The sequence below is a fragment of the Larimichthys crocea genome, chromosome XXIII (genome assembly GCF_000972845.2).
Source record: "Larimichthys crocea isolate SSNF chromosome XXIII, L_crocea_2.0, whole genome shotgun sequence".
Lineage (NCBI taxonomy): Eukaryota > Metazoa > Chordata > Actinopteri > Sciaenidae > Larimichthys > Larimichthys crocea.
Genome location: NC_040033.1, coordinates 11,300,558 through 11,327,950, shown reverse-complemented (window position 1 = coordinate 11,327,950; position 27,393 = coordinate 11,300,558). Strand labels below are relative to the sequence as shown.

General features: G+C 40.1%; 3 protein-coding genes across 6 annotated transcripts in view; 2 read left to right on the top strand and 1 right to left on the bottom strand.

Annotated features, from left to right (window-relative positions):
• Positions 1–9,433: 9,433 nt before the first annotated feature.
• xkr9 (XK, Kell blood group complex subunit-related family, member 9) lies at positions 9,434–12,067 on the bottom strand. The gene is made up of 4 exons (XM_010733938.3): positions 11,975–12,067; positions 10,814–11,257; positions 10,259–10,470; positions 9,434–10,168 (listed from the first exon to the last, which is right to left on the bottom strand). Exons 2-4 carry the CDS (start codon positions 11,245–11,247, stop codon positions 9,531–9,533), a joined length of 1,284 nt encoding a protein of 427 aa, XP_010732240.3. The 5' UTR covers positions 11,248–11,257; positions 11,975–12,067; the 3' UTR covers positions 9,434–9,530.
• Positions 12,068–14,623: 2,556 nt separating this feature from the next.
• tram1 (translocation associated membrane protein 1) lies at positions 14,624–21,550 on the top strand. Its single transcript, XM_010733949.3, has 11 exons — positions 14,624–14,926; positions 16,451–16,514; positions 17,579–17,697; positions 17,780–17,896; positions 17,988–18,046; positions 18,160–18,244; positions 18,468–18,538; positions 18,656–18,760; positions 18,852–18,995; positions 19,527–19,678; positions 19,962–21,550. The coding sequence occupies exons 1-11, from the start codon at positions 14,801–14,803 to the stop codon at positions 20,030–20,032; spliced, it is 1,113 nt and encodes a 370-aa protein (XP_010732251.1). The 5' UTR covers positions 14,624–14,800; the 3' UTR covers positions 20,033–21,550.
• Positions 21,551–23,178: 1,628 nt separating this feature from the next.
• Positions 23,179–27,393, top strand: part of ncoa2 (nuclear receptor coactivator 2) — a 53,342-nt gene continuing 49,127 nt past the window's right edge. The window contains exon 1 of one of the 4 annotated variants that reach the window (XM_027274062.1): positions 23,179–23,467. The gene's annotated coding sequence lies outside the window, so the exon portion shown is untranslated. Of the gene's footprint in view, positions 23,468–23,869; positions 24,196–27,393 lie in introns of those variants that run through there. The other 3 variants (XM_010733967.3, XM_010733976.3, XM_019258546.2) reach the window with 3 other exon arrangements.

Sequence of the window (27,393 nt, the reverse complement as noted above, 5' to 3'; positions counted from 1 at the left end):
CCGGAGAGCTGCGCACGGATCACCTCTTTTCTGTACAGTCGATCGATAGATAATATTGTGGTAAATTATTCAGCCGCTTCGACATGTCGACAATGCCATGTTGAAATAATAAAAAATAATGATAATAATAATAATGCATTTGCATCCTGAATATTATATTACATAACTTGTTTCTCTGAATTATAATGATACCATAATTACCTTAATTGCAAAAGTCGACTCAAAACGAAGGTGAAATAAATAAATACATTCTAAATTATTTAAGTGCAAATAAAAACAGTTTTTTATATAAAATGCTAATTTCAACAACATAAATTATATATTCTTTTATTTTGTTACAACTTTTTTTTACCTTTACATATTATGGAGTCGCATATGAGAGCTATTCTGTAATACTGCGTAAGCATTAACCATGCTGATATGATATTTTAATATATTTTAGTTTTTAAAAAATCGATCAGCGTTGAAATATTCCTCCAAGATTATTTTTTTTCCTGAATGTGATTATCTCTATCCACATTTTTAAGTAACCCACTCAGTTATTTTTTCTCCCTCCGTTTCGTGCTGTAATATTCCCACGATTAATTATCAGTTTCTGTAGATTATTTGTAATTGTCGCCGCAAGAGAAAAATAAGATTTTGAAATAGTGCTTGTCAATTATTCGTCCATCTAAGTAAGTAACATGAGTTCGAGTGTTATTGTCTTAAAGAAGTGAATATACTAAAAGGTTTTCATTAAAAACGTAATTAGGCAAAGGACAGTTTGTTTTAGTCCAAGTGGAGAGTTGGCCGATGGGTTAATTAGTGCGGAGTGCTGATGAAGGTAATGAGGCCGGATCAGGTGTCTCTCTGACCGCTGGCCTCAGCTCAGACAGGGGCAGCCAGTCACTGGAAGACCTGGACGGTCGGGGCCTCGAACCACACAAGGACAGCACTTCCATGTACATATACCGCCATCTACTGGGCAGATATCAGGCAGTGATATGCAGCAACTCACTGCACTGTATAAAAGTCCAGTATCTAGTACCTATGTTCAGAATAGTCTGTGTTTATACATTTAGAGAACACAACTGAATTTAAACAATAACCCAGAAGTGTTTGTGGCAGTGACAATATGCAGAACTATTGATTTATGTTCTGGTAGCTCTCAAAGCTTTTTTCTCTTTAGCACAATGAATAAATATGTTTTCCATAGCAGTAATAATGCATTCTACTTCAAATTTACCTCTACCCTTAATCAACTATCTCTTGTAAACCAGTCAAAATCATTTTGAAATTTGAATATTAACAGTAATAGTTGAATTTATTTCTCAAGTAATAATAATATATTGGCATGCTGCATGTATTTTGGCTGGAATTAATACCATAGAGCATTGAGACAACAAACGTGGAGTCAGATTAATCTAAAGATCTGTTTCTGAACAAATAAACGCTGCAGGTACAGTGTTGGATAATCTCTTACCTTGGCGTAATGAAACTGAAGTCCATTCAGAGCTGTGTGGTGGAGCATATTCATAGAAACAGTTACTTATACATCTGTGCTCAGCCCCACTTCATCCTGTTTGTCAAGAAAGCAGCAAAGGGCCTTATAAGCAACCTACTGTACACAAGCCAAAACTCCTCAACAGAGCTTTATAATAATGCTGTGTTTGTTCGTGTGTGTGTGTGTGTGTGTTTGTAGGGGAAATCCCACATGTGCCTGCCTGAACTCAAAGCCCTCTCTGGGTATATATGGTTGAGCCCAGCATGGACAGGACCCTTGGGTGGCATAAAGTGTAGTTTTGTTTCACACGCTTCATAAAAAGATCAATAATAATCATAAGTCAAAGTTAGAGCTCCTATCGCAGAATCATTTGTTAATATTGGGACGCAGGGGAGTGTTTGTTTGAGTTCCCCATTGCCCTTTTAAGAAAAGGCCATTCATTCATTCTTTGCTCTTTTGTATGTTCCTTGACCTTCACGCAAACTCACTTGAATTTTTCTTCAGCTCGAGTAGATGGTCTCTGTAAAACAGCACTTTACATCGTTACCACTTAACTGTTCAACTTTCACCCAGCATCACCTCTGACCACACTCCTCTATCTGAAACCTTCATAAACTTTCCACAGATTTCTCCAGCAACATAAACTCTCAAACATCTTTGGCGCAAATTATAGTCTGTGATCCTTCTGGCATGGGCAGAATACAAAGTAAACTGCCTCTAATTGTGATGCTTTGACCATCTTCCCCCTGACTGTTATTTAGCTTGGCTGAAGCCTGGGGCTTTGTGGTTTCAACCCAAATAGTTCAGTCGGTGTGAGAGGGAGAACACATTATTATTCCCGCTGCCCGCTACACTGCACATGCTAATAAGGGAGGACCACTGGGATGTTTTTAAAAAAGGGGGGGGGACGGTGATGTCACCAGTGTGCTTTATCTGAGTTGGGATCTAAGGGGGGTGTAGTTTCCTCTGGTAGAGACTTTGGGGCCCAGGAGTGAACCCGTGGCTTTGCCAGGGAGCCTGTTTAAGGAGATTACTCAGTCACCACACCTTTGTTGCATTATGGGCCAGAGTGAAAGGCCGTGCACTGTGGACATCCCAAGGAGACGCCATACTGACAGCTTTTTTGACACCCAAATGAATGTGGACAGACAGCATTCATGTGAGCCCGGTTCTGTATTTCCGTCTTCTAGGATGAAGGAAGGTTATAAGTGTCTATCCCTGTGAATACATAAAAAAAGGATCCCTATATTAGGCAAGACTTTCCTTGCTGGCAAATACTTGCCTATGATAGGACTGAGTTCATCATCTTTAGTCCTGTTAACTCTCAATCAATCACCAAATGTTTGATCTTACACAATATGGCATCGTTAGTGCAACATTATACAGCATTAACAGTTCATGGCAGACTCATGAAATCAGATAAAACTAAAGACTCATACAGTACATTGGTGGTGGTCTCATACAGTATATGTTATCCGATCCAATGTACTGAACAAATTACAATTAGAAAATGAGAAAGACACACTTTGAAGAAAAAAAAAAAGTGGCATACTCTCTCGGAAATTATTGTGAACCCACAATTAAATTAAGTAATTTCCTCATGGTCTGGTAAAAACATGGTTGAAGTCCTCAGTTACACTCTGCATCCTCAATATTTAGAAGAATGGAGTGATGACCTTAGCACACAATCATTGTGCTGTCAGGTCGTGGCTACAGTCGGTGGCAGAAGGTAGTAGACATATTTGGTCGAAATTGAGTTAAGACCACAATCTGACTTTTTGATATTTGTTTTACGATAAAAAATAATATTACGCCATGAGTATGTTTTGGGGGATTATTTTGCAGTTACTAGAGTTACAGCACTCTTTGCCTCAGAAAGCTAAATATAGAGCTACGTCAAGGCTAAGCTGGTTCGTGACATAGCTATGGCTTACAACAAAATTTACATATTGATATTTAGATTGTTGCCATCAGTGAATAAAAAATATCAAATGTGGTGGACCAACTGGTTAATATCCAGCTAGTCATTGTACACAAAACAAGGTTTGCTAAATCCTTTCAAGTAGAGGAACGACCAGTTAGACAGAAGTCTACAGATCGAGCCGTGATCACAGTGTCTATTTATTCGATCTGTTAATAGACGGTTAATTATTTTTATAAACAAACTAGCTGTGAACAACACATTTTGTTCATTGGTTGATTTTTTTGGTATTTGGTAGGATTCCTGGCAGAGATTTTTGGAGGGAAAGTAATGACCTTAAAAGGGCCTTCAAATGAAGGTATAATAATCAGCCTAAACACTTAAAAGGCAAACTTGGTAAACTTTAAACCCTTATTTCCCATGGCAGAAGAGGAGTGAGGTGACAGTGTGAGACTCATGCTGATCCCGGTAGGCGGGGGAGTTCCACAATGTATTCCAGCCACAGAGAGCCTGATTTTATTGCCCTGATAAAACGTCCTCCAGGGTAATCGTAACAGGCAGTTGCCCCTTTTCATGCCTACACTGCAACGACACTGCAAGAGACCGGAGAGAAAAATCACACATCCCATTTCTCACACCGGCGTGTCCCTCTTACTTTAGCCCAAAATGCGTTTTATGGACATTTCCCCGCGTTCGCTGCAGATGGGTTAAATATTACATCAAAGCGTCTTTAATGTTTCACAGTACCTCTCACATTTCTCCCCAGTATCGAGTTCAAAACTAGTGCAGGCTGCATTTTTACAGTAGATTTAATGGATCAATGTCCATAATCACATTAGCACTGGCTTAACATATAACAAATTTCACCGTACCATCATCAAAGACCTGACCTCTTGTTATAATCAGGCATAGCATCTTTTCCTCCACTCAAGATCTATGGGCCTTCTGATACTGGGAGAAACACAAAATTGTCAAGGGGGTGATAAGCTGTATTGTACGCAGCTCAGAGAGTAGCTGTATGAGAGAAAAACATTTGTCCCTCGTAGTCGCACAGTCACAGATGCTTTGTGCACCTCCCCCTTGTTTTTATGGATCGTGCTGATAATCCTCTCCTTCTGCAGCTCTTGTCCAAAGAGAATCTATGGAGAAACACTTCAAAACACCAGAAACGTTCATTCTTAAAAGCAGAGGCAGAGGGAGGTGGTCTAACATAGAGATGCATTTTTTTTTTTTTTTTTGGAAAAAGAAAAAGAAAAAATGATGTATGATGTCTGGGTGAAATAAATACCACGACAGTCTTCACTCAGCACTTCCTGTGCGAGGCCAACAGGCCATCAATGAATAATACAGATTAGCAAAAAATTCAAACAGACAAACTGCAGACAAACTAGAATTGATGGCTTCGACTGAGCCACTCAGGGAACAGGCCATGACGTAAAAGGAAAAACATGTCGGGTTCCCCCGGCCAGGTTAATCAAGACAAGCTTCCTCTGCAAAAAGACGAGTATACATGTGTGTGTGCGTGCATGTGTGTTTGATTGCGGCCCAGTGCTCTTTGTGTGTATGCATGTGTGAACCCATTTCTCATTCATAATATGCAATCTTATTTTACGGCTGATTGTATTTGCCATACATAGGCTGTATGCATGAGGTCTTTGCCCATATTCCTCTACCCAGCGCAGCATAAATAAACAGGAACACTCTATAATCCATCATCCTGCATGCTGTGGGAGTGTGCCCAACACAAACATGGCTTCTGTTTTCTATCTGTGTGTACGTCTGTGTGAGAGAGAGCTGAGTGTGAGGGCTAGGATGGGTAGCACTATTATGTTAGTGCTCAGTCCATGACTGTGAAACATAAACCGCCTGCACTAAATGAGGATTATACAAATGAGCTTCCTCTTTACTCTTTGTTTCTGTGTCCCACTGTCTGGACATGACGCAGAGTAGAGAGTACACTTTGTTTAATTACTCCCGCAATTCTTTTAGAGTCCTTTTAAGAAGACTCTCATCTGGGTTTGAGAAAGGCTGGTCATAAGGCTAAGATGGCATGTTGGAAATAAGCTGGTTTACATTCTTTCTAGCGTTTGTTTTATGTTACTTTAGCCACGAAAGAACTGTTTGTGAATTAATTTGGCCAATAAATCCTTTACAGTATGTCAAACAATCAGTGTATTTAAATAGACTGGTAAGTCCCAAACTGAATCCATGAACTGGCTGGGAAAATCTGGAAGTAGGAGGTGATTAACTACCGCACTTTCCTTCCTCAACAAGTATCGTTAAATTCCCAAAGAGCACTAAACACCAACTGCCCCGATGGAGCTGTTCTGAGGACAGCAGTGTGAAACTGTGGTTGTTTCAGGCAGCTCCCAGGTGTGAATGTTCTCGGTTGACATAATAAAAACTGTAGAACCTTTTCACGTCGCAAAACCTGTGCGCATACAGAACATCTTTGCTGCACTGGCTGGACCAGTCACCTATATGAGCATGTTGGACATCCCATTCACCTCCTCTTTGTGACTATAACAGACGCCAGTCTTCTGGAAAGTCTAACCATAAGATTTTGGAGTGCGTCCATTGAGCACTGACTTGTTGGACGAGAAGGCCTGCCTCGCAATCATGTTTTAATTCCACCTAGAGGTATTCATTGGGGTTGAGGTCAAGCCTCTGTGCGGGCAGGTCTTCGTTTAACCATGTCTATGTGGACCTCGCTTTATGTGCACGAGGGGCCTTCCCCAAAGTTTGCGGCAGCCAATTGGAAAAAACAGTCAGACACTACTGGACTGTGATTGTACAGCAATAACAGCATCACCTGGATAGAGCTCTAAATTAACAAAATTTTCATTTTTGATATAATACACTTCTAAATGAAGTTAAAAATATATTTACCCTTAAATCCTCAGAGAATAATATCTTACCTAAAGCTAATTCTCTCTAGTATTTGTGTAGTTACTGTAGATAATTGGTGCCTTATGTCAGATTTGTGGTAACAACTGACCTCATCCACAATATTTTCTGCTTAAGCCTAGATTGACTTCCCTGTTGCAGTTCTTGTCACACTACACCATCAGCTACTCTGGAGCAGAAATCCAAATAGTAACAATGGCAGGGCTATTGTACCCAGCATAATGCACTTTACAATATCCTCATTCATTGCATGAGGACTTTATTTACAGAACCCTCTGGGTAATGCAATGCCACGCTCTGATCACACACCAGCCCACTGCATGTAATTATCCTCAGCCTGCTCTCCAATCTGTCACTGCCCAAACTCATTTGTAAGTGTGCATGTACAGTGATTAAAGAAACTTCTGTGCCATTGCAAAAAAAAAAAAGAAAAAGAAAAGGGGGGGCTTCTATCACTCCCCCTGCCGCCCTCCCTCCTCCTCCATTCGGGGAATTCTCCAAGAATGAGACGAAGCTGCCATGTCAGAACGAGCCAGGCAGATGTGTACAGATCGCCAACATTGCTAATGCATCTGCGGCACTGGTGCGGCAGTCAAGTCATAATAATTAAAGACATACAACATCTCAGGACTTCATTAATCATGGTTTATATGGACTTTGAAGCACTAATGAAAAACAGCCTGCCTCTCTGGGTTTATTGTGTCTGTACAAATTGTGGGGATGGCGTACGCCAGGAATGCCCCCCTCCTGACCGGCTGTTACAGGATGTGGTGATGGAAAACAAAAAGATAAGATTTGGTGAAAAGCTAGTGATGGTTATAGAGAGGTCAGCGGTCAAGGTTGTTTATGTAGACGTTGAGGGCCATTCAATCAGACAAAAGGGAGTTGCTGACAGTGACGGCAGTGTGTGTTCACCAGACTTAGTGTTTGCACGTTTGTCCTCTTCAGTGGTCAGTGTTCAGAATGAGATTTTGTGTCCTTGGCTAAATGAGATGAAGGCCTGTGGTGCTCTGGAGATTCATCTTGCACTGTCATGTATCATCATCTTTGATTTGCTATTAGTTTCTTAGAGTTTCACCACACTCTCCAGCTCCTCTTGGAGGTGCATCACAGTGAGATCAGAGTGAGAGATTACTGGGTATTAAGCTCTCAGTGCCAGAAGTGGAAATTACAGAGAGGTTGTCAACGCCAGACTTCTCTCTGCTTGTTTTCTCCTAGAGAGAGAGAGAGAGGTAATGCTTTACTCAACACGTTTCATCCCAATGACTTGTGACTGGTCTCTGGCAACGCTATCAGTGGTGAGTCACAGCCAAAAGTATAGCTCAACAAAAGCAAAGGAAGACAGAGAGGGAGAGACTGCTTAAGACCCCGGCCCAGGACACATGCATCTTCTCCCAATAAAAGTCCCTTTGGCAGGTTTACGTCGCATTAGTCCACTGAATCCAAGGAAATATACAGTGGATGGGGAAAGAGGGGAGTATCCATCATCTGAAATGCAAAGGATGAAGTCATTTTATTATCTCCATAATGATGTGTTCTGCCTACAGGTGCAACGGTGCAATATACTCCCTTTGGTTCCAAAGGTAAGCTATCAGCATCATTTTGAGATTCAGTTCCTCTAATTACTCTACTCTCAGACAATGTCTGCCTATTTACTCTATAGCTATAGAGCTATTAGAACCAATACATCTTCTTTAAATAGACAGAAAGAACATGCATTTTATAGACAAGAGTCAAAGAGTTAGAGTCTGTCCACTGCAGCGCCACAGTAAAACTGAATTCTGTGTGGTAACTACCTAGCAGTGAATCATTTCCTCTCCAACACAAGCCCCTCGCTTAAATTTGTCATTTTATGGAGTGCCTCTGACAGAGTACAACTGACAGATGAAAGTTAAAGTGGCCCCTTGGAGTAAACAAGTCAAAACGTCTCTGACTTTGGCTGAATTAAAGGAAGAGAAGGGGGTAAAAAAAAATAAAAAAAAATGCCTGCATCGTGCACTCTGGACCCTGCGGTTTGTCAGCGTTCCTCCCAGGTGAGCTCACACTGGGCCGGTCCAGCATGGCCACCCCCACCTTCCCCCTGCCATGGCTAGGAAGGAATAGCGTCCTCATCTCTCCGGCCTGACTCACACAATATTTTGCTGGTAGTCAAAACAAAATTAGTACTGATTTGTTATTTTTAGTTAGCTCATCCGTGACCCCTATGTTCATCATTTCTGCGGCAAGGGAAATGTTTAGCTTCCAGGTTATGGATTATAGTGAAAAAAAGTAGTAGCTGATATTTATAGTTTCATTCAAGGTCAGTAACATGATTTGAATAGGAGACACTTTAAGTTCATGCCTTGTGCTGGTGAACATCCATTGTGCTGGATTGTCACTGAATCCATTCCAGGTCTTGTAAATCGTTACACTTATTTGAAGAGATTAATTAAGCATCTTCTTGTTCAACCCAACTTAAAATAAAGGACTGAATAATTTAATTAAGGAATCACATAAATCATTATACACTTATAGTGTAGAATTTAAAGAATAATTAGGCATTGTGAGATTATGTCCAACTGGGCAAATATTAAAGAACAAAACATGACAGTGACATTGTTGCATTTTTTCAGACAAGAGATATAACAAATATACAAATTTTGTTGATGTGGGTCCAGCAGTATACACGCTCACCTAGAAAAGTCAGCCTAGACAATAATGCCACCTTGTGTTTAATATGTGCATTACAGGCTTGAAGAAAATTTCTGTCCATACCCAACAAATAGTGTCCAACTGTGTGCCAGGTAATAATGCTACTACAAGTTTACTCCTCTGAACTGTCTAAGGACTGACAACAAATAATATAAATAATATTGCACTTTAGCATTTTGACTTATTTGACAGAAAAGAGAAACAGGGTGATGACACAGGGCCCAGACCAGACTTGAACCCAGACCACAGCAATCAGGACTCAGGTTTGGTCTGTGTTATGCACTCTACCAGGTAAGCTACAACGGTACCCTAAATAAATGAGATTTTATAGACAGGATAAAAATAAATATATATCAACAAATTCATGAAAACAAGAATAAATACAAGGCATTTAAATATTGCACTAATTGCTTAGCCATTTCTGCCAGGAATGAGAAGGCAAACTTTACTTCAGGTTGGATAACATGATAGCAGCATTAACATGTAATGAATAATGAGCACAATATTAATATGATTTTAAAAAGTTCTTTAAGGCTGTATAAAGTTGCTTATTCTTTTGTTGGTCTCGTTTCTGGTATTGTTTCCGGGGCCATCCACCTCATCTGACACTCGGGGCTCAGTTTCTTTGGGGTGCAGGAAGAGATAGTACAGTACAAGAAACACCAGCCCCAGCACCGAACATCCAACAATTAAACCAATGACCGTTAGCAGAAACGTGGTCATCATTAACTCTGGTTTAAACAGAGCCAGTAGTATAAGAGCCGAAATATTTATATAAGAATGGATCAAGTAGTAGATGATCATTTCAGCTCTGGTGTTTTGTCCTTTGACGTTGAAAAAGGTAAATGTAAGGATGACTCCGATGACAGCTCGGTACAGAAACTCAAGGCTTCTGGATGAGCAGAAGTTGGTCTTAAGCGAGTGTGCCCAGATTGTCCCTAGCAGCCAGAGGATGGTAAGGGCTATTGTGCTGTAGGTGTTCAGAATGAGGAGAAGGGTGCAACTGAGAATGTGGCTGGTGATGGTACAGAGTTTGTAGAAAAGGTAGACTGCTGTGGGAAGGCCAGAGGGCATTTCTATGGTTTGAGGGAGGGATCTACGCAGGCAGCGACGATAGTCCACCAGGGCCCAGGCGACGTTAAAGAAGGAGAACACCATAGATAAACCTGAAAGAAATTGACAAATGGTAAAAAAAAAAATAATGATACTGTAAATTCATGAATATGCATCAATTTTGACTTTCTGCTTCTACTTACACTGCATGACCGAACACTCAGAGCGGCCCATCACTATGTATAGCTGTAGAAGCAGTTGAGGAACACTCTCAATGAAAGACTCAAACAGTTTCAGCATGCTCAGATCAGCAGCTAGACAAAACAGTTTGTGGTGCACAGCTTTCTTTTCTTCGTCTGAAGAGGAATTCGATGTCCAAACCACTTTGAACCCTTGTTTCAGCAGGTGGTAATACCTAGCAACAGGCAAAACACAATGTAAGCAGTCAGACAGGTTGTTTTATATTACAGTACATTTGTTACTCATTCATATTTTGCTGCTGCACAGGCGATGATGCATTTACAAGTTTTTTTCTTACACTGCAGCTTAAATGTGGTCATTCCAGTTTGCACATTCCATAATAGCACACCACTGTGCATACTGCACATTTTGAGCCACAACATAAAAGCACTCTTTATTGCAGGGTTCAAAAGTAACTCCTGTTATTTTGCAGATATAATAACAAGCGTCAGTGCCTTCCTAAGATGCAGTGCTGTAAGTCGATACCATTCATCATCATTGTTGTTTTAATTCCATACCTGGTGAAGATGCCCATGCCAAATACGTGCAGGGCAGCAAATCCACCTTTGGACATTCTTGGTACGTTTTCTTTCTCTTCAGGATCATTCATGTCGCCCGAGTACCATGCATAACTGAAGATCTGTGTCACCAGCAGCCCCGCCAAAACAAACATCAGAGTCAGTCCAGTCCACACAAAATGTTTCTCTTGAAAATATTTCAGGGCCAGTAAAACATCTGTCCAAATGTCCACCACATAAAAGATCAGTCCAGCAATGGTTAGTAACCACCGCAGTTTTGTGTACTGATTCTCTGGAGCTGTCTCTGAACCGTCTGTCATTTTGTTTAGAAGATTATCCTGTGATGAAGGTAGAAATGTGGCTTCTTTTTGAAGGTCCGGAATAAAAGCTGTGGTGGACAGTTTGGTGGTGGAATCCGGAAGTTCTGGAGCCATTTTTGTGGATCTGTAAAAGCAGTACAATGTGATTAAAACATGTGAGTATCACAAAAAAGATTTCACAAGTTCTTCACATGGACAAGCATTTTGCTAAAATCATGTGCAGATTTACCACAATGTTAAAACCAATAATTGCTCATGACCGGTGAACCCATGAAATGGGACGTGACTGCAGTCACCTGCTGCGTCACAGTGTGCTGTACCTTGATCTGTATCATAGGAACTTTATTATTACTGAGACCTGATATATGTGTTGACAAACATTTACTGATTTTATCAGCAGCAATGATAATAAACCCTGCCTTGCTCATTCCAAAGTCTTTTTTTACACTTGTCATATAATGGGTTTTGATTACCTATTTACCAGATCACAGAATAACTACATGTAAAGTCTCTTTACATCTTCAAGCTTCATAATATTAAACCCATTAATGAGACGCCATTGATGATAAAGACAAGTGACAAAAGACACATATAAGGGCAACCAAATTTAAGGTAGCATGCTATCAAAAAGACATTGATATTTTCTTTTCATGTCAAGAAAACAAAGTCATAGTGGTGTTCATTTATTGTGTTTTCATAAAGTTTCTGTATAAGTTATTTTGAGCTCATATACAAATCCGAATTTGATATTATTTCTTAAATTACGCACAGCTATTAGTGTCATTCTACAAAGATCACAGCCACCCACCCACACACAGACAAAAAGCAAAGTTTAACTTACCAGTACAATTTTTCCATGGTAGACAGCTGTGTACGGCAGAGAGGCAAACACTTCTGCATGTGTGAATTATCTTTCTCTTTCCCTGAAACGTACAAGCCCCACCTCAGTGACACCACTATGAACTAATAAAGTCAAGCCGGAAAAAAAAAAGATTACATAATAGATCTGTGTGCATGCGCATGACCGTGACAGTTCATACTTTAAATTCCCCTCTACAGGCATTTTTTTGTGCTTAAACATTGGTCAGTAATGAAATAGTAGGGTATCTCCCTGACACTTTACAAGAGGAAGTGTATACACAAAGTCAGATGAATTTTTTATTAACTGTGGACAGAAAAAAGTGATGTCACAACTCACATGATGGCTTTCCTGTAATCTAAGCGCCTATAGTAAGTGTGGTAATATCTTATGTAACAATGTGAACAGGAAATACTCTTATTGTGGTTTATTATTATTTATTGTGGTATTTTGATAATAGTAATCACATTTAAAGACAGACTATATAAAAGAAGACACAACACATTTTACATATTACAAACTGAAAGTTAAATTAACAAGCACTAAAAAGTACCCTTGCTCAGTTCAATGCTATCAGGGGTTTTACAGCTACAGCTCTATTTGTTCTGGTATGACCAGTAGCTTATGATGTGTAATGCTAATATTACTAAACTTTAGCTACATGTTGCTGTGTAACTGGCATTTCTTAAATTAGCATACTGACTTTGTGACTCTTATCTATTGTTCTTTAACGTAATGCTATTTAGCCACAGTCTGGCTGTAAGTCTGAAATTTAGTGTATTAAAATAAGTCAAATATATCTGAAACTAATGAACTGTATCAGTACTGTATCGGTGATTCATTTGCATTAAATTCAGTGAGAGAGTCTGTTTATGTGTTTATTGTTTGCTTTTAATAGTGTTTGGTAGTCTAGGCAGATTAGTCATACTTATTTTACACAGTTTTCTGCTGTAATCTCAGGGCTGGATAAACCTGCAAGGATGCAGGGGGCAGGCATGAGCTCCCACTGAAATGGCATTCCTCCTACTGTAGTGCATGGTGTATGTGTCTATCAGCAAAGTTTGAACATTTTTGCATGTGTTTTTTGACACGTTGTCAGATGAGAAGATATAGATGCTACTCCCATATCTGTCAGGTAAATATGAAGGCTATAAAACTGGAGATTTTGTGCCAGACTCTTGGAAAGGGGACAGTACCAACCAGCATGTAAGAAATCCATTTTCCTCCAAGATAGAGCGACCATTCTCCTGGCCTGCAGCAGTCCAAAGTCAATTTAAAGCTGACTGTTTAGGACTGACAATAAGTGTTTTGGATAAATACAGGTAATTAATTATTAATATATTAATGGATAAGTATACATATTTCTGCCTGGTGAGGCACCTTCACTCCAATGATCTCAGATCTCAGTGGTGGACTCTTTATCATATGACATTAAAGCTGTGTAGAATAAAGAAATGTGTTTCCTCTTCTTTGGGTGTAGAAGTGTGAGGTTTTCAACATGTAAACCATGTATCATTTTTACACTTTTTCACATTAAATAATGAGGTTTAAAAATGTTGGTACTGTAGGTGGTGTAACCTTTGGACAGAGCCAGGCTACCCTCTTGTTTCCAGTCTTTATGCTGGACTAGGCTAACCAGCAGCTCGCAGCAGCTTCATTTTACCTCTGTAGTTAACGCTGTAGTTCAATAAACAGAATCTGTTTATTGAACTATCTGTTTAACAGATATGAGTGTTGTGCCAACAGGATTAATAGACTTGTTCGTAAGGCCAGTGATGTTGTGGGGGTGCAGATGGACTCGCTGACTGTGGTGTTGGAAAGGAGGATGCTGTCTAAGGTGCGGGCTGTCTTGGACTATGACTCCCACCCACTCCATGAGGTGCTGGACAGACTCAGGAGCACCTTCAGCCAGAGACTGCTGGCACCAAGACACAAGAAGTCTTTTCTACCTGTGAGCATCAGTCTCTACAACTCCTCCCTCAAAATATCAGACACTCCAAGTCAAGTCCAGTAGCTACCGAACTTGCTTGTGCAATACATGTGCAATTTTCTCATGCATGCACAATCAGTGTGTATTCTCTGTACAGTCTCTCAAAGACTAAATTCTTCATAAGGTTTTAGATTTACATATAGCATAGTTCACTGTTACTTGTTTTTTATTCTACTGTTATTTATACCTGTGTATATAGTATTAAATTGGATATCTTATAGGTGTATAGCATTAAAGTTTTTTTTCTTTTTTTTCTTGGGATGTTACTCTCCAACTTGTATAGTGTTCAAATGTTTTTTCTTGCTATTACTTACTAGCAAACTTACAGTTTGGGAGCTGCTGTAAAAAAATTCCCTGTGGGGATTATTATTATTCATAATATTAATTAATAAAGTATTTCTGAACTACTGTTCACGCAGCCTTGATTATCTGTTATAATGTGTGTCAACAGGCTTTTTGAGGACAGCATACATGTCAAATGAACCAACAAAAAAGTGAGATAAAGTCCAGTATAACAGATGTAGTCACTCTTACACTCCAAACCTCTAGGCGACGATAGAGAACCCCAGATGTTTCTCTTGCCCTGCGCATGCGCATCTGCTCCCTCTCTCTCTATCTCTCTCCCTCTCTCTCTGCGTGGACCCTCCCACTAGCAGAAGAGTGACACGCCATTCAATAGCTGCCTGGCCCTTTGCTTGTAGGAAGCAGGAGCGTCCTCGCACAGACGGATAATAATAATAATAATAATTAATTAATAATAATCTGATAGAAAGCACTTCTGCGCTGCGTGTGGCACACAAAGTTTGAGGCGAGTCGACATGGGGAACATCCGAAAAAAGACTAACAAGAATCCGCCGGTGCTGAGCCATGAGTTTGTCATCCAGAACCATGCAGATATTGTTTCCTGTGTTGCTATGGTGTTTCTTCTCGGGCTGATGTTTGAGGTAAGTCCACATGTTGAATGAAGTGTGTGTGTGTGTGTGTTATGGAGGGGGATGCTCGCCCGGCAGTGTGGACCGGCTATTCGGAGACAAGATGCCGAATACTCCCCATCTGTTCTCCTGGAAACTGACATGGCTGTCTGATCTATTCTTCACACTACTTCCTCTCTGTCTTGATCGAAAGTTTTTCTCTGCACGGTGCCTTTTTTGTGTCTCATTAAACCCAGCTTTTATTAAAGTGTAAACTATAGTTACATCTGTCTGCTCCCCATGCTTTAAATCGATATTTTCAAATCACTCAATCTAAAAACAGGCCCCGCCGTTTGATTTACAAAAACTAAAAAGTTTTTGTTTTTATTTCCCCCCATGTGCAACATTTTATTTCTGCAGATTTATAACCACACGTGTGCAACACGGTGCATCGATCTCGCTTGCTGACAATATTGTGCAACGCTCTCGACTCGGGTTAGTTTATGCGTAGATGTGTTACGTGGCAATCATACAACGACTGAGAGAGAGAGAGAGGGAGAGAGAGAGAGGGAGAGAGGGCTGTCATCACACAAACCCGCTTCTGCACCGAAAACCGAAAGTTGCTCTCGGAGCTGTTTAACTCGACGCCGCGGGGACCTGCACACACCGAGCCGGCGTCCACACGCATAAACGCGGCCGGTGTCTGTGCACCACGCCACGGCTTTTTTTACTTTCACACACATTTCTGTCTTTTTTTAAACCGTGTTTCATCCCTCAGTGGAAATCGGCGCCATTGATGTCAACGCGGCGACGTTTTTTTTTCTTCCCCCAACTCCTTCCTGTTTTTGTTTTAACAAAATAAAAGCCCTTTCCTTTTCCCTCTCTCTTTTAATTCGTTGTATCGCAGTGGCACCATAAACCGTCTCAAAATGATGGTTATTATTTATGATCATTTTAGTCGGTGTTCGTCTGTGTATATCTCAGTTAGTCGCAACACGTAGGTCTTTTGTTGTGAAGGAGGAATAAGCAACTTCCCATTTGCCCTTATTGTTTAACCGTCTTAATACAGCTCTATTCGCGGCTCATGCAATACATGTTTATGGTTGGGTCATGTTTAATGATCAGTCATATAACCCCTGTATAATAATATGCAGTCATTGTGATGTATAGAGGTAATTTCAATGTCTGTGCCATTCAAATATTCTATTTATTCTAATCATAAAACCCCTAAAGGAGGAGTTTATGGTGCTTTATCACCTTTCTTTTGCTGTTACAATGATATTGTATCATTTTCATATGTTCTTATGGTTTTATTGGTATTAGTTTTATGATATATTGTCAAAATAAAACGTATTCATATATAAGTCATTGTTACAGCCACTCCGTCATGGATCTTGCAGCTGATCACTGATATGTAAATGCAGTACTCCCAAGTTTGAATGTGAATAAATTAAAGTAACCTGTTTGATTTGAGAGTAAAGCTGTGTTCAGTTTGATCTTTGCATAAATGACACACGCATGCATCGTCGCTTATCTAATTTTGTTTGTTTTCTACAGGTCACCTCAAAGTTTGCAGTGTTGTTCATAACCGTCCAGTACAACGTCACCATATCAACAAACGGTAAGTGAAGGATTAAATTGGCCGTGTAAAAGACACACACGGCGAGGAGAGATGATGAATGTCTTGAAATGAATACAAGCAAGTTTTTTGGCTTTCACATTATGATGCAGTATTCTCTCCGAGTTGTCTGGCTGGAAGTCTCTCATTTGGATTCTGGAGCGGTACTTGCGTGGCCTTACACAAACCCATTTGAGAGCTTTTTTTTTTCTCTCTCTCTCCCTTTGGAGCTAAATTTAGTCTGCCTGATTTATAAAGTTCTCTTGTGGCAAGGTTGTGCCGGGTGAATTTGGGCTAAGGTGTAATATAGGCCTCTCAATTCAAGTCCTGCTCATTTCAAGGTTAACAATTTCTTTGCCAACTTCAGATACTGTCGAAGGAAAGTTCGACCTCAGAGTTTTTTTTGTACTCTGGCGGGAGGTTTGCAGATTGCCAGCTGTTAGTTTTATCTCTTATCTGAGAGACCTTACCACTTACTCTCTGGCTCTGTAACTTATTTACAGCATTTATCAAATCAGGCAAATAACATGCAGCACCTAAATTTCTCTGTAGTGGATCAAATTCAATCACGACATGGTGTTTTTTTTTTCTCTTATCAGCGATTGGATTGATTTCTTTATGTGGGCACTACTCAGGCTTTCTCAAACTGTTTGCTGGGAACTGTGTTCATGTTGTATCATCTATCTCTCTGCTACAGCTCCTCTCATTAATCACAGTGTTTCACAGATACCAAGTTGGAGGCTGTATGGATAATATGTAACTTTAGAAAGGACAAGGCTTTATGCTGAGATAGTAAATGACTGGTAGTTTTAAAGTGGTGTAATACTGCACGGTCGAGACTCATTAATCCAAACACCTCACCTCAGGAATTAAAGTTATTAAACTAATGATTCACTGGAATGAATTGAAATGGCTCTGCGGTTTGTGTTAAGGATCAAAGGTCTGCATGAACAGGGCGTAGCCGACATTTTGGGATATAAGCAAAACACATTGCCAGACAAAAGAAGATATCTTTTTTTAATACTTTTTATCATTAATGACTGTCTGACTCTGTATGCTCCATAAAGGCCCAGATGAGACAGCTGTGAACCACTTCCACCATGGCATCAAGGACTTGGCAACCGTCTTCTTCTACATGCTGGTGGCCATCATCATGCACGCCATTATCCAGGAGTATGTGCTGGATGTAAGTGAGACACACGCATGAGTGTGCAGATTTAAATCTCTAGTACCAGTTCTGCATTGTTTGTCGTTGTCCATCTTTGCAGAAAATCAACAGGAAGAAGCACTTCTCCAAAACTAAGCACAGCAAGTTCAACGAGTCGGGCCAACTTAGTGCCTTCTACTTATTCTCCTTCGGTTGGGGCGCGAGCATCCTGCTTTCTGTACGTACAGTAGCTAAGATGGAAATGTTGTTGTTCAAATTGGTGCAAAATCTGTTCATGAGTGTAATTTAAATGTTGATTTTGTCTTTAGGAAAACTTCCTGTCCAATCCAGTGACCCTGTGGGAGGGTTATCCCCATACACTGATGCCGTAAGTTAAAATGTTTTGTGTTCTTTCTGATTTAAATGGGAAAAAAACTGTCACATGTCACATACATTACTTTACCTCTGAATTATAAAAGCGTTACATTTTTTTTCCTTCAGATTCCAGATGAAATTCTACTTTATTTGTCAGCTGGGCTACTGGTTGCACGCTCTCCCAGAACTGTATTTCCAAAAGACAAAGAAGGTATGTGGGTGGGTGGGTTAGTTGTGTTGTGGGCCCATCGTTTTGGAATGATATGACGTATTGTAGCTTGTGTTTGGACCCCGAGCCTGTATCCTGTTTGACTTCCTTGGTTACGTTGCATTGTTTCAAAGAATCGCGCTCTTCTTAATTCTATGTGCAGAGCCGCTCTGCTGTAAATATTTTGACCATTTCTGACCTCCCATCCTTTGTGTTTACTATTTAGGAGGATATTCCACGCCAGCTTGTGTACATCTTCCTGTACCTGGTTCACATTGCAGGCGCCTACATTCTGAAGTAAGAACTGCCACTTAAGAAAGCCTAAAATTATGTGTGTGAGACACTAGTGGTGTCCCCCTGGGTTGTTCCTGTCAGTTGTAATAAAGAAAAATCATGCCTGCTTGTGGCTTTCAGTCTGAACCGTCTGGGTCTGGTCCTGCTCGTGTTGCACTACTTTGTCGAGCTCCTGTTCCACGTTTCCCGCCTGGTCTACTTCAGCAATGAGAACAGACAAACAGGGTGAGTTCTGATTCACAACCTTAATGATTTCACTTTCTTCACAAGAAATACTGATCGGAGAGGTTTTCAATGCTGTATCATGGTCTTCCAGGTTCACCATATGGGCCGTCTTGTTTGTCCTTGGACGGCTGCTCACCCTGTCCCTGTCTGTCCTCACCGTGGGCTTTGGCCTTGCCACAGCTGAGAATCAAGGCTTTGATTTGGCTGCGGGAAACTTTAATGTCATTTTTGTTCGGTGAGTGTGTCTGAGAAGAGAAACAGGACTGCTTCATCTTAAAATAATACTTAAGAATAGAAATATTTAACATAATTGATGTGGATTTATGCCTTTTTTAAATTTAACATTCATCGTGCCACAAAAGAAAATCTACTCTGAAATTCTTCAGCATTATTAGAATTGCTAATTGTAATGCATGCTTGAGTCATTTGTTAATCTTCCGTATTTTTCCTCATTGTATTGAATTATTTACTGCACAACTGCAGTGGAGGTTAAATGTACATTTTAAGCCAATATAAAGATCATCTGTCATCATGAGGTTTGCCGCTGTGAATAAAGGAACAAGAGCTTATTTCTAGAGTCTGCATGTAGTGCTGAGTTTCAACAGTCATAAAGGAAGGAAGGAGGAGGAAGGGCTCCATTGTGGAAGAGGAAAAGAATACTTCAACACCAGCTTCAATAAATTAGAATGAAATGCAAAGACAAATCTTACCTCAAGCACATGTATTGCCAAAAAGAGTTACTGACTGTTTCCCCCCTCTCCGTTAGGATAACTGTCCTGGCCGCCATCTGCCTCACTCAGGCCTTCATGATGTGGAAATTTATCAACTTTCAGCTGCGCCGGTGGAGAGAGCATGCCCAAGCTCAGACCTTGAAAAAGAAACAAGTTCCTTCCAAGAGCAAATCAAAGAAAGACAAAGGTGAGCAACGAGCACAAAGTACTTCTTTGTCTGCAAAGAACTGAACATTTACCCAAGCGATACAATGCATATCAGAGCACCCACTGTTTTAAAGAAACAGACAAAAGTCATTAATGGGAAGTAAAAAAAGAAAAAATGGGAAACCACAGAGTTGTATAACCTTAAGAACACATATGTTACAGTAGAATCCATACATGCATTGCCGATCATTAAATGCTTAACATCCATTTAAAATCATTAATTAGTTAAATGAAACTCATGTCGATGTGTCCTTTCTTTTCAGCCAATGGAGTAAATGGAGTGAACTCCCACGCAGCTGATTCACCAAGAGCAAGAAAAGAGAAGTCATCATAAATACATTCCCCTCAGCCCCCTCTATCACCCACTTCTCAAAGAACCATCTTCCCTCCCCGTGCCTCCTTGGCTATATCCAACCAACACTTTCTCCAGCTCCTCCGCCATGATATGCATTTTCAGCTCCCACACAGGACTTGACCTCCCAGCTGAACTTCCAGGGCCAGAATGCATTTAGCTTTACTTGTCGCCAGTCGTCCAGCACGCCTTGATTTACGAAATCATTGCTCTGCTGTGCCATTTTTGAATGAAAAAAAGAAAACAAATTCAGAAATAAACTATAAAAAAAAAAACCTTTATTTAAGAAGTGCCTATTGATACGGATTGTTTTGTACAGGGTGTGTAATTTTAAAATTTCAGGAATAATGATTTCAGTGTTTAATGTTTCTCCCAAGTCAGGTCATTTCATGCTTTTTCCTAAATACTGTGTATTCCAGCCTGTGTTTTTAGTTCCCTTTTTTTTGTTTTTGCTTGTATTTGTAACTGCTAGCCCGGCTCCTCTTCTTTGCCACTGACTCCTATCCCTCTTTTGAGGGATTTTTTTGTAAACATTGTATGGAGTTTCCTTATGATATCTCTTATTTTTCCATGAGTGACATACAAGTCTTGTTGATAATCTCCATCTTTAGGATATGACTAGATTCGCACCCCAGACTTGAAACTCACACAGCAAAACAAAAATGTTAGAGTGTTTGCAGCATGTCTAAAAGGATGAAAAGATGGAGTGCAAAGTAGAATATGACAATTTTCAATATCCTCTTATGGATAGATGGATATGGAAGAGTGTGTAATAGCAAACAATGACAAGAGGAGACATCACTAGTGTTGTACGTAGATTGACAGTTCAGTATTGTGCAAAACTGCCCTGTGACCTGATGTAGCATTTAATTGGAGTTCAGAGCAGCTTTGTAATCAGAACATGTTCCTTGCCATGAAATTATAATCTATTACGGTTCTGCCTATAATACCGTCGATGAATGAACGGACTTTGTGTTTTTGAGTGTTATGAGATAACTTTATAAGAGATGGAAAAGGACAAAATCAAGCAGTTCTTCTACATTTGCTGTATCTGTGGAGTGGTTTTACTTTATTCATTTGGCCTTGCATATTACTGCTTAGATTAAAAATGACCACAAGATTTGTTGTAAAAGCACGGACTGAGAATGAGAACCATATTTTGTATGGCTGTCTGTCCACCCTCCCCCTCCTACCCAGTGTTGACTGTGCCAAATGAGCCTGTTTGACTGTTGATATACTGTATGCCTTTTACTTAACATGCCATAAAAAAGATTTACAAATCTATGGAGTGCAGTTGTGGCACTCAGCTGTATTGTAAGAATCAATCACCAAGGTAACACTGGCTTATTCTGAAGAATCAACCCATTAACTAATTTTAGGGACACAGAGGTGAGTCATGGTTCGTCTCCTGGCGGTATATCAGCAGTGTATGTGGTTTTCTCAACTTGTTCTGAGGGTTTATATATCCTACGAAAGAATAAAATGATTTATTGAAAAATAGAGCATCATCATAATTATTTTGCTGTAGTGGTAAATGGACTGTACTTATATAGCGCCTTTCTAGTCTTCCGACCACTCAAAGCGCTCTACACTACATATCCCATTCACCCCGTTCACACACATTCATACACTGATGGCATTGGCTACCATGCAAGGTGCCAACTGCTCATCAGTTTGCGGATCTAACCATTCATACACATTCACACACCGATGGCACAGCCTTCGGGAGCAATTTGGGGTTCAGTGTCTTGCCCAAGGACACTTCGACATGCAGACCTTCAATATTAGTGATCCTTCAATATATCCCAATATCACAAACACACTTCAGGGTGGTTTACAATCTTTACAGCACATGACACCTTCTTTCATCAAGACTCTTGATTACATTTACTGTTCACATTTTAATTTTAAAGACAAAACATGTTAATCAAATGTTGTAGCAGTGACTGACAGGAGGATAAGTCCGTCCTATACTCATTACTATCAGAAAATTGTTTTAATAATTTGTATTATCAGGTTTTATTTATTAGGTTAACTTTCCAGCTAATGTGTATACTTTATATCCACCCATGAAGATTCCTTCTCCGCATTGCCAGGAAATTATTTAAATGAGAGAAGTTTAGTTTATCAGTCAAATAGTTTTTTAGTTATTCAAAAAAAGTGTTCAAAAATTTTATTGGTAGCTGTGGCCCTGATCCAAAAGTAGCACATATGAGGCACATATTAAATATGTTAGCGAGCATTGTCCTGAACACGTCCTGCCCTCAGGTAAACAAAGACAATACAATCCCTGCCAAACGGGAGCAACTGCGAGAAAAACCTAAACAAATGGTGTCGTGTGTGTGTGTGTGTGTGGTTGAATGTGTCCACATGGAGAGTTTCTGTTCTCTGGTCTTTTTAGTCATGTTCATGAAAACATGTAGAAACCACTGTGTTGATCATGTGACCTACAAACCACTAGGTGGGGTTGTTGCACAAGTTTTAACTGGAATAAAAAATAAAAAATAAAACGCCTGCTCGCTTGTGTTGATCCATGGAGAGTTGACCACGCTGTAAATCAACGTAGCTACAGAAGTAGGACACGCTCATTTGTGATATTTCTAAAGCCTGTAATGGCAGATTGCAGCTTGGGCCTTAAAACATTGTGTTAATTCATTAAAATTATCTAATAAAAATCACATTTTGAAATGTCGCCCGGTCTCGTCACTTGTTTGGCTACTGTCAAGTGATAAAAATGTTACAGCAAGTGTAGTATTTCAAACCTGAAATTTGAACTTTTAGATATGCGTTAAAAAGGGATTCACCCACACTACATTTCCCTTTAACAACCCTTTTTTTTAATTTGCGGCTCAGTGCTTACACTCATCATTTTATAGGCTCACATAAATCTTTATGACCTTAAATGTACATACGTCTTGATAAGCAGCCCACAGGTGTAGAAAGTCTATTTGTAATACACTTAAGCTGGAATGGGATCATGCTGTAGTTTTAGATGTATGTAGATAACATACATTCAAATTAAAGCCACTGACATGCGTGACTCGGTGGTGTTTTTTTAACTAACTGTTAGTGGTTTGTCAGGTTTTTTTTATTTATTTTTTTAAATGTCGACAAATTAATGCTATTCATTAAACCCGCAAAAGCACCGTGTCATCCTGGTGTTGCCACCGTAGTGTTGCTTACAAACCCCCGGCGGTAACTGAGTTGATAGTGCTCAGCTCGGAGCTCCGTGATGTGGTTTGGTGTGGGGGAGGATAGCAGCTACCAGCCAGATAAACACTCAGCATTGGTTTGCACAGCAGGAGTAACATGGCGGCACAGTTAGCCAGCAGAAATGTTGTTTCACTACCGCGAAGGTCAGAGCCGCGTCTGATAAACGGAATTTAACAGCGAGGACACGGAGGAAAGTATTAAATCGTAAGTAGCCACACGTGTTGGTGCCTCTTGTTGAGGACTGGGGAGGGACGGACGTGGTTGTGTGTGTGTTTTTTTTTTTAGCGTTGTTGAAATCCGTTCTCCCAATGTGAGGGCTTCAATCTCGGTTGTGTGTCTGTCTGGCACAGGCTCTCGGCTTCGGCGTTAGCCTATTAGCACAGCGTTAGCTTCTTGGCTAAGCCTGTGTCAATAGTTTTTTATTTATATTTCTGCAGCGAACTCAATTAACAAGCGAGCGTTTTTGCAAAGCGAGTTATTGCAGCGTATGTCGTTTGTTTGTTTTTTAAAAAATATATATGTTTTTAAAAATTTGGTGGCGGTGGTGTTTGGTGACATGTACGTTTTTTTTAGGTGCGGTGGGGGGTAAAAGTACAAACCCCACAACGTGCACAATACTTTCATATGTCATTGTTTTATTTTGTGCTGAGTGAGCGGGTGCACACACACACACACACACACACACACACACACACACACACTCTAAGTTCGCCAGTTAACAGCAGGGACGTTAGTTAGCATGCTAACTGTTTTAGCTGCGGGCTAAGTCTGGGCTGCTGCTTTTTCTTTTTTTTTTTTTTTTTTTTTTGGACCGTCGTTGTCAGGAATATACTGAGTGAGTCAGGACACTTCTCACCACCATGTGTTTGAGCGGGCACTTAACCTTGTTTGTTGTGGTGTTAACCATGCCCCCGTACTACTTGCTACGTTAGGTAAGTTGACAAAAAAGGGGGTGCACTCATTTTTTTTTTCCTCTTGTGTTTGGCTATGCTCCACCACTAATATGCTATGTGTTAGCAGCCGAGCTATAAGATGAGCACTTATTTATTATATTTAAAAGAAGTTATCAATAGACTGAGCTATACAGCAGAAATCCTGTACTGCTTTTCACTTTAAGATTGCCAAGATGAGGGGAGGAAAAAGTCTGCACAGGGCTTTTGCAGTTTCTTGGTGGTGTTGCTGTCCAAAATAACTTAAAAAATGATGAGATGTAAATAAAGGCCAGACTTTAAATTGCAGGAGATGCACCCTGAAAATGTAAGGCAGGCAGGCAGTATATAGGGGGGATGCTTGCTTATGTGTGTTGCTTTGTTGTGCCTGTGTTTGGGAGTACACTGCACTCCTTTTAAGGGCTCTCCTGCTTGACTGATTCAGGACTATACAGGCAAAGACAGCTTGTGCCATTTCAATGATTGTCAGCGCTCCTCTCAGTAATGCTGGAGGAACGCATCCCGTGGAACCAGTTGAGCAGTTTCTGTTGCATCACCCTAACCCACCTGATGGTGCACAGTGCTCCTGGTCACACACATCACAGACAGGGAGATTTAACGTGACATGTTGTCCAGCTGCGATTTGGCTCCAACTTGTGCAGATGTGATGACTTGGTTTTCAGACAGATGTACCGGTAGTCACATGCAAAGTAAGCATGGTGAAAATGTGGTTGACAGCACATTGAAAAAAAAGGCCCAGATGCATTTTAAATGGCTGAGCTTAAAGAAACCTGCATGTCATGTATGTGTGCATGTAAACTCCTTCTGTCAGCCTCAGTAGCTTTATATATTCTTCAGTGTAAGTTATTGACGTTTTGATTTGCAGTGAAACAAAAAATATACAAGTATTTATTTTTGTGGCTTGTGGCTGATCAAACCGTTTGTCCTTGGAAGACAGGACAAGTCAAGAAGTCAAGTTTCCCTCCAAACTGACCCGGTTTAGATTTGGGAGTGTTAGATGAGGACATGAAGCATCCTCTTCTTGTTTGAAAGAAACGTAGTCCTGCACAGAGAGAATCGTGCATTCCTACAGTGTGTACCTAGTATTGCTTTTTGTTTGTTTCATTTTAAGGTCAAAACATACTTATGTATAATTGGTTTCTCAAAATGGGGTCCGGGGACCAACTGGAGTCAGTTGTAAGGGGGTCCCGGGCAAAAGGAGGAATAGAGTATTTTAAAGATTTATTCCATTTTAGAAAGATGGCACAAGGAAAGGGTTTGGCTGTTTTGATAGCTTTCTGATTTCATCATTGATTGACAATGAAGACTTTATAAACCTTAACTTTATTAAATATTACTCAGAGGAGGAGGAAATCCTCTCAAATTGGGGGGTCTGTAGCCTAATTTTCATCAATTGTAGGGGTCCATAACAAGAAAGATTTTGGAAACCTTGTTATTATATTCATATAACAGAGGGTTTTGCCGTTGGCTGATTACGTTACTTGCATGTTGTTTTGACAGTGCAGAAGGATGACTGTTGGGATGATGACAGTCCAGGAATTCATGCGAGTGTGTATGCAAGTATGTGGATGTTTACACAAGGATAACTGACTGGAGGTTTTCTCACACTGCCTTAGCATAGCCTGTGTAACGGGTGTTACCTCTGAAGTAAGTCTCTCCCCGAACACGTTGTAAACTATGGCTCTAGCAACAGGTGTGTGACAGTAATGCCCGGCTTGTCACATGATTCGGAAACAATCTCTATCTATCCCTCGTTAGCTGTCTTCTCCTCTCTGTCTGGAAGCCACTCAGCCCTGTAATTTCCTTCACACAAACTCGTCTTTCTGTGGTGCCGTTTGGCTCTTTTGGGTTGTTCAGTGTGTGTTCTTAATTCTATAAACAAAACAGCATTTTCCAGTGCAACCTCTCATTTTGTAATCTATGACTTTTGCCCTGTGATAAGTCGCTTTGCTGCATCACCTGAGCGACACAGTTATAGTTTGACCCTTGTTCTGTAGTATACGCTGCTAGTTCTGGGGATTTTGTCTGTCACTATTGGCCTAATACGATGCAATCTGTGCTATAACCTTAAACTTAAATGCTATTTTGTATTGACGATCATATATATTATAAGATGGTGCAAAATACAGTAACTGCAGAGATTGCTCCAAAGTTGTAGGTAGTCTAAAACATCTTCTGTCTTTGACTAGCAAGGCCAAGAAAAAAAACTGAATCATATATAATTGTCTTGAGCGTTCTGTGAAACAGCTCTGTATTTTATTTTTTATTTCTTCTGTTTCTTTAAATTTACTTTTATTCAATATTTTGGGGTTGCTGCAGTGAGAAGTATACTTTGGGTCAATACTGATTGAACAACAAAATATTGAGCACAAAATCGAGTTTCGATTGAATCGAGTTTCACTGAGCTACACAGACTCTGTCTGTGGATAATCTACAATTTGGTCAGTAAATCTAAGTGAAATGTGCATTTTTTTTTTATCTAAAGTGAATGCACCGCATGACACAAATGATAGGGTAAATGCCTAAATCACATGAGGTCCCCAGGAAATTCTGGCCCATTGTTATTAGGGCATTACGCTTATCTTAACAACTGAACTTATTTCCGGCTTGTAATCAAAGCTCCATTCAAATCACGAACAGTTTTAGAACATTTATAACACGTCTTCAAAGCTCGCCTCTAGGCTTTTAGAGCCGAAATCATTAGCCAGTCAATAAAATAGTCTATCAGTCGAACATTCTGATAAAAGATTAATCATTTGTCAAATTTAAAGCTTTTCTGGTTGCAAGTTGAAAATTTTAACATTTGCCTGTCTTCTACGATAGTGAATTGAGTATGCTTGAAGGCTCAGACTGGTTGGTCAACACAAGCAATTTCAATATGTTATCAGATTTATTAAAAATGAAAATTAATAGTTTTCATGTCTGAGAAATCTTGCCATATTGTGTTGAAGCTAAAGATGATAAATAAACAATCCAAGCAATACTTACGTCATAAAATGACATAAGTCTCTTTGTAAACACGTCACATTCGACTAGTTAAATACACGGTTCCTTGTTTCCACACACTTCTCTTTGCTAACAACATTAAGTTGACTCATTCGACCCAGGCTGGAAAATGACATCCCTGTCTCTGCCGCTTAGTATGGCCAGCTTCTGAACAACACCACACTCCTCTCTCTC

What these genes read in the sequence shown, in the direction of transcription:
- xkr9 (XM_010733938.3), bottom strand. Translation starts at nt 11,247, where the DNA reads ATGGCTCCAGAACTTCCGGATTCCACCACCAAACTGTCCACCACAGCT. An exon ending in GGCATGGGCATCTTCACCAG is followed by an intron (nt 10,471 to 10,813) that starts GTATGGAATTAA and finishes GCCTGTTGCTAG; the next exon opens with GTATTACCACCTGCTGAAAC. An exon ending in TGAGTGTTCGGTCATGCAGT is followed by an intron (nt 10,169 to 10,258) that starts GTAAGTAGAAGC and finishes AATTTCTTTCAG; the next exon opens with GTTTATCTATGGTGTTCTCC.
- tram1 (XM_010733949.3), top strand. Translation starts at nt 14,801, where the DNA reads ATGGGGAACATCCGAAAAAAGACTAACAAGAATCCGCCGGTGCTGAGC. An exon ending in TCCAGGAGTATGTGCTGGAT is followed by an intron (nt 17,698 to 17,779) that starts GTAAGTGAGACA and finishes CCATCTTTGCAG; the next exon opens with AAAATCAACAGGAAGAAGCA. An exon ending in GCGCGAGCATCCTGCTTTCT is followed by an intron (nt 17,897 to 17,987) that starts GTACGTACAGTA and finishes TTTTGTCTTTAG; the next exon opens with GAAAACTTCCTGTCCAATCC.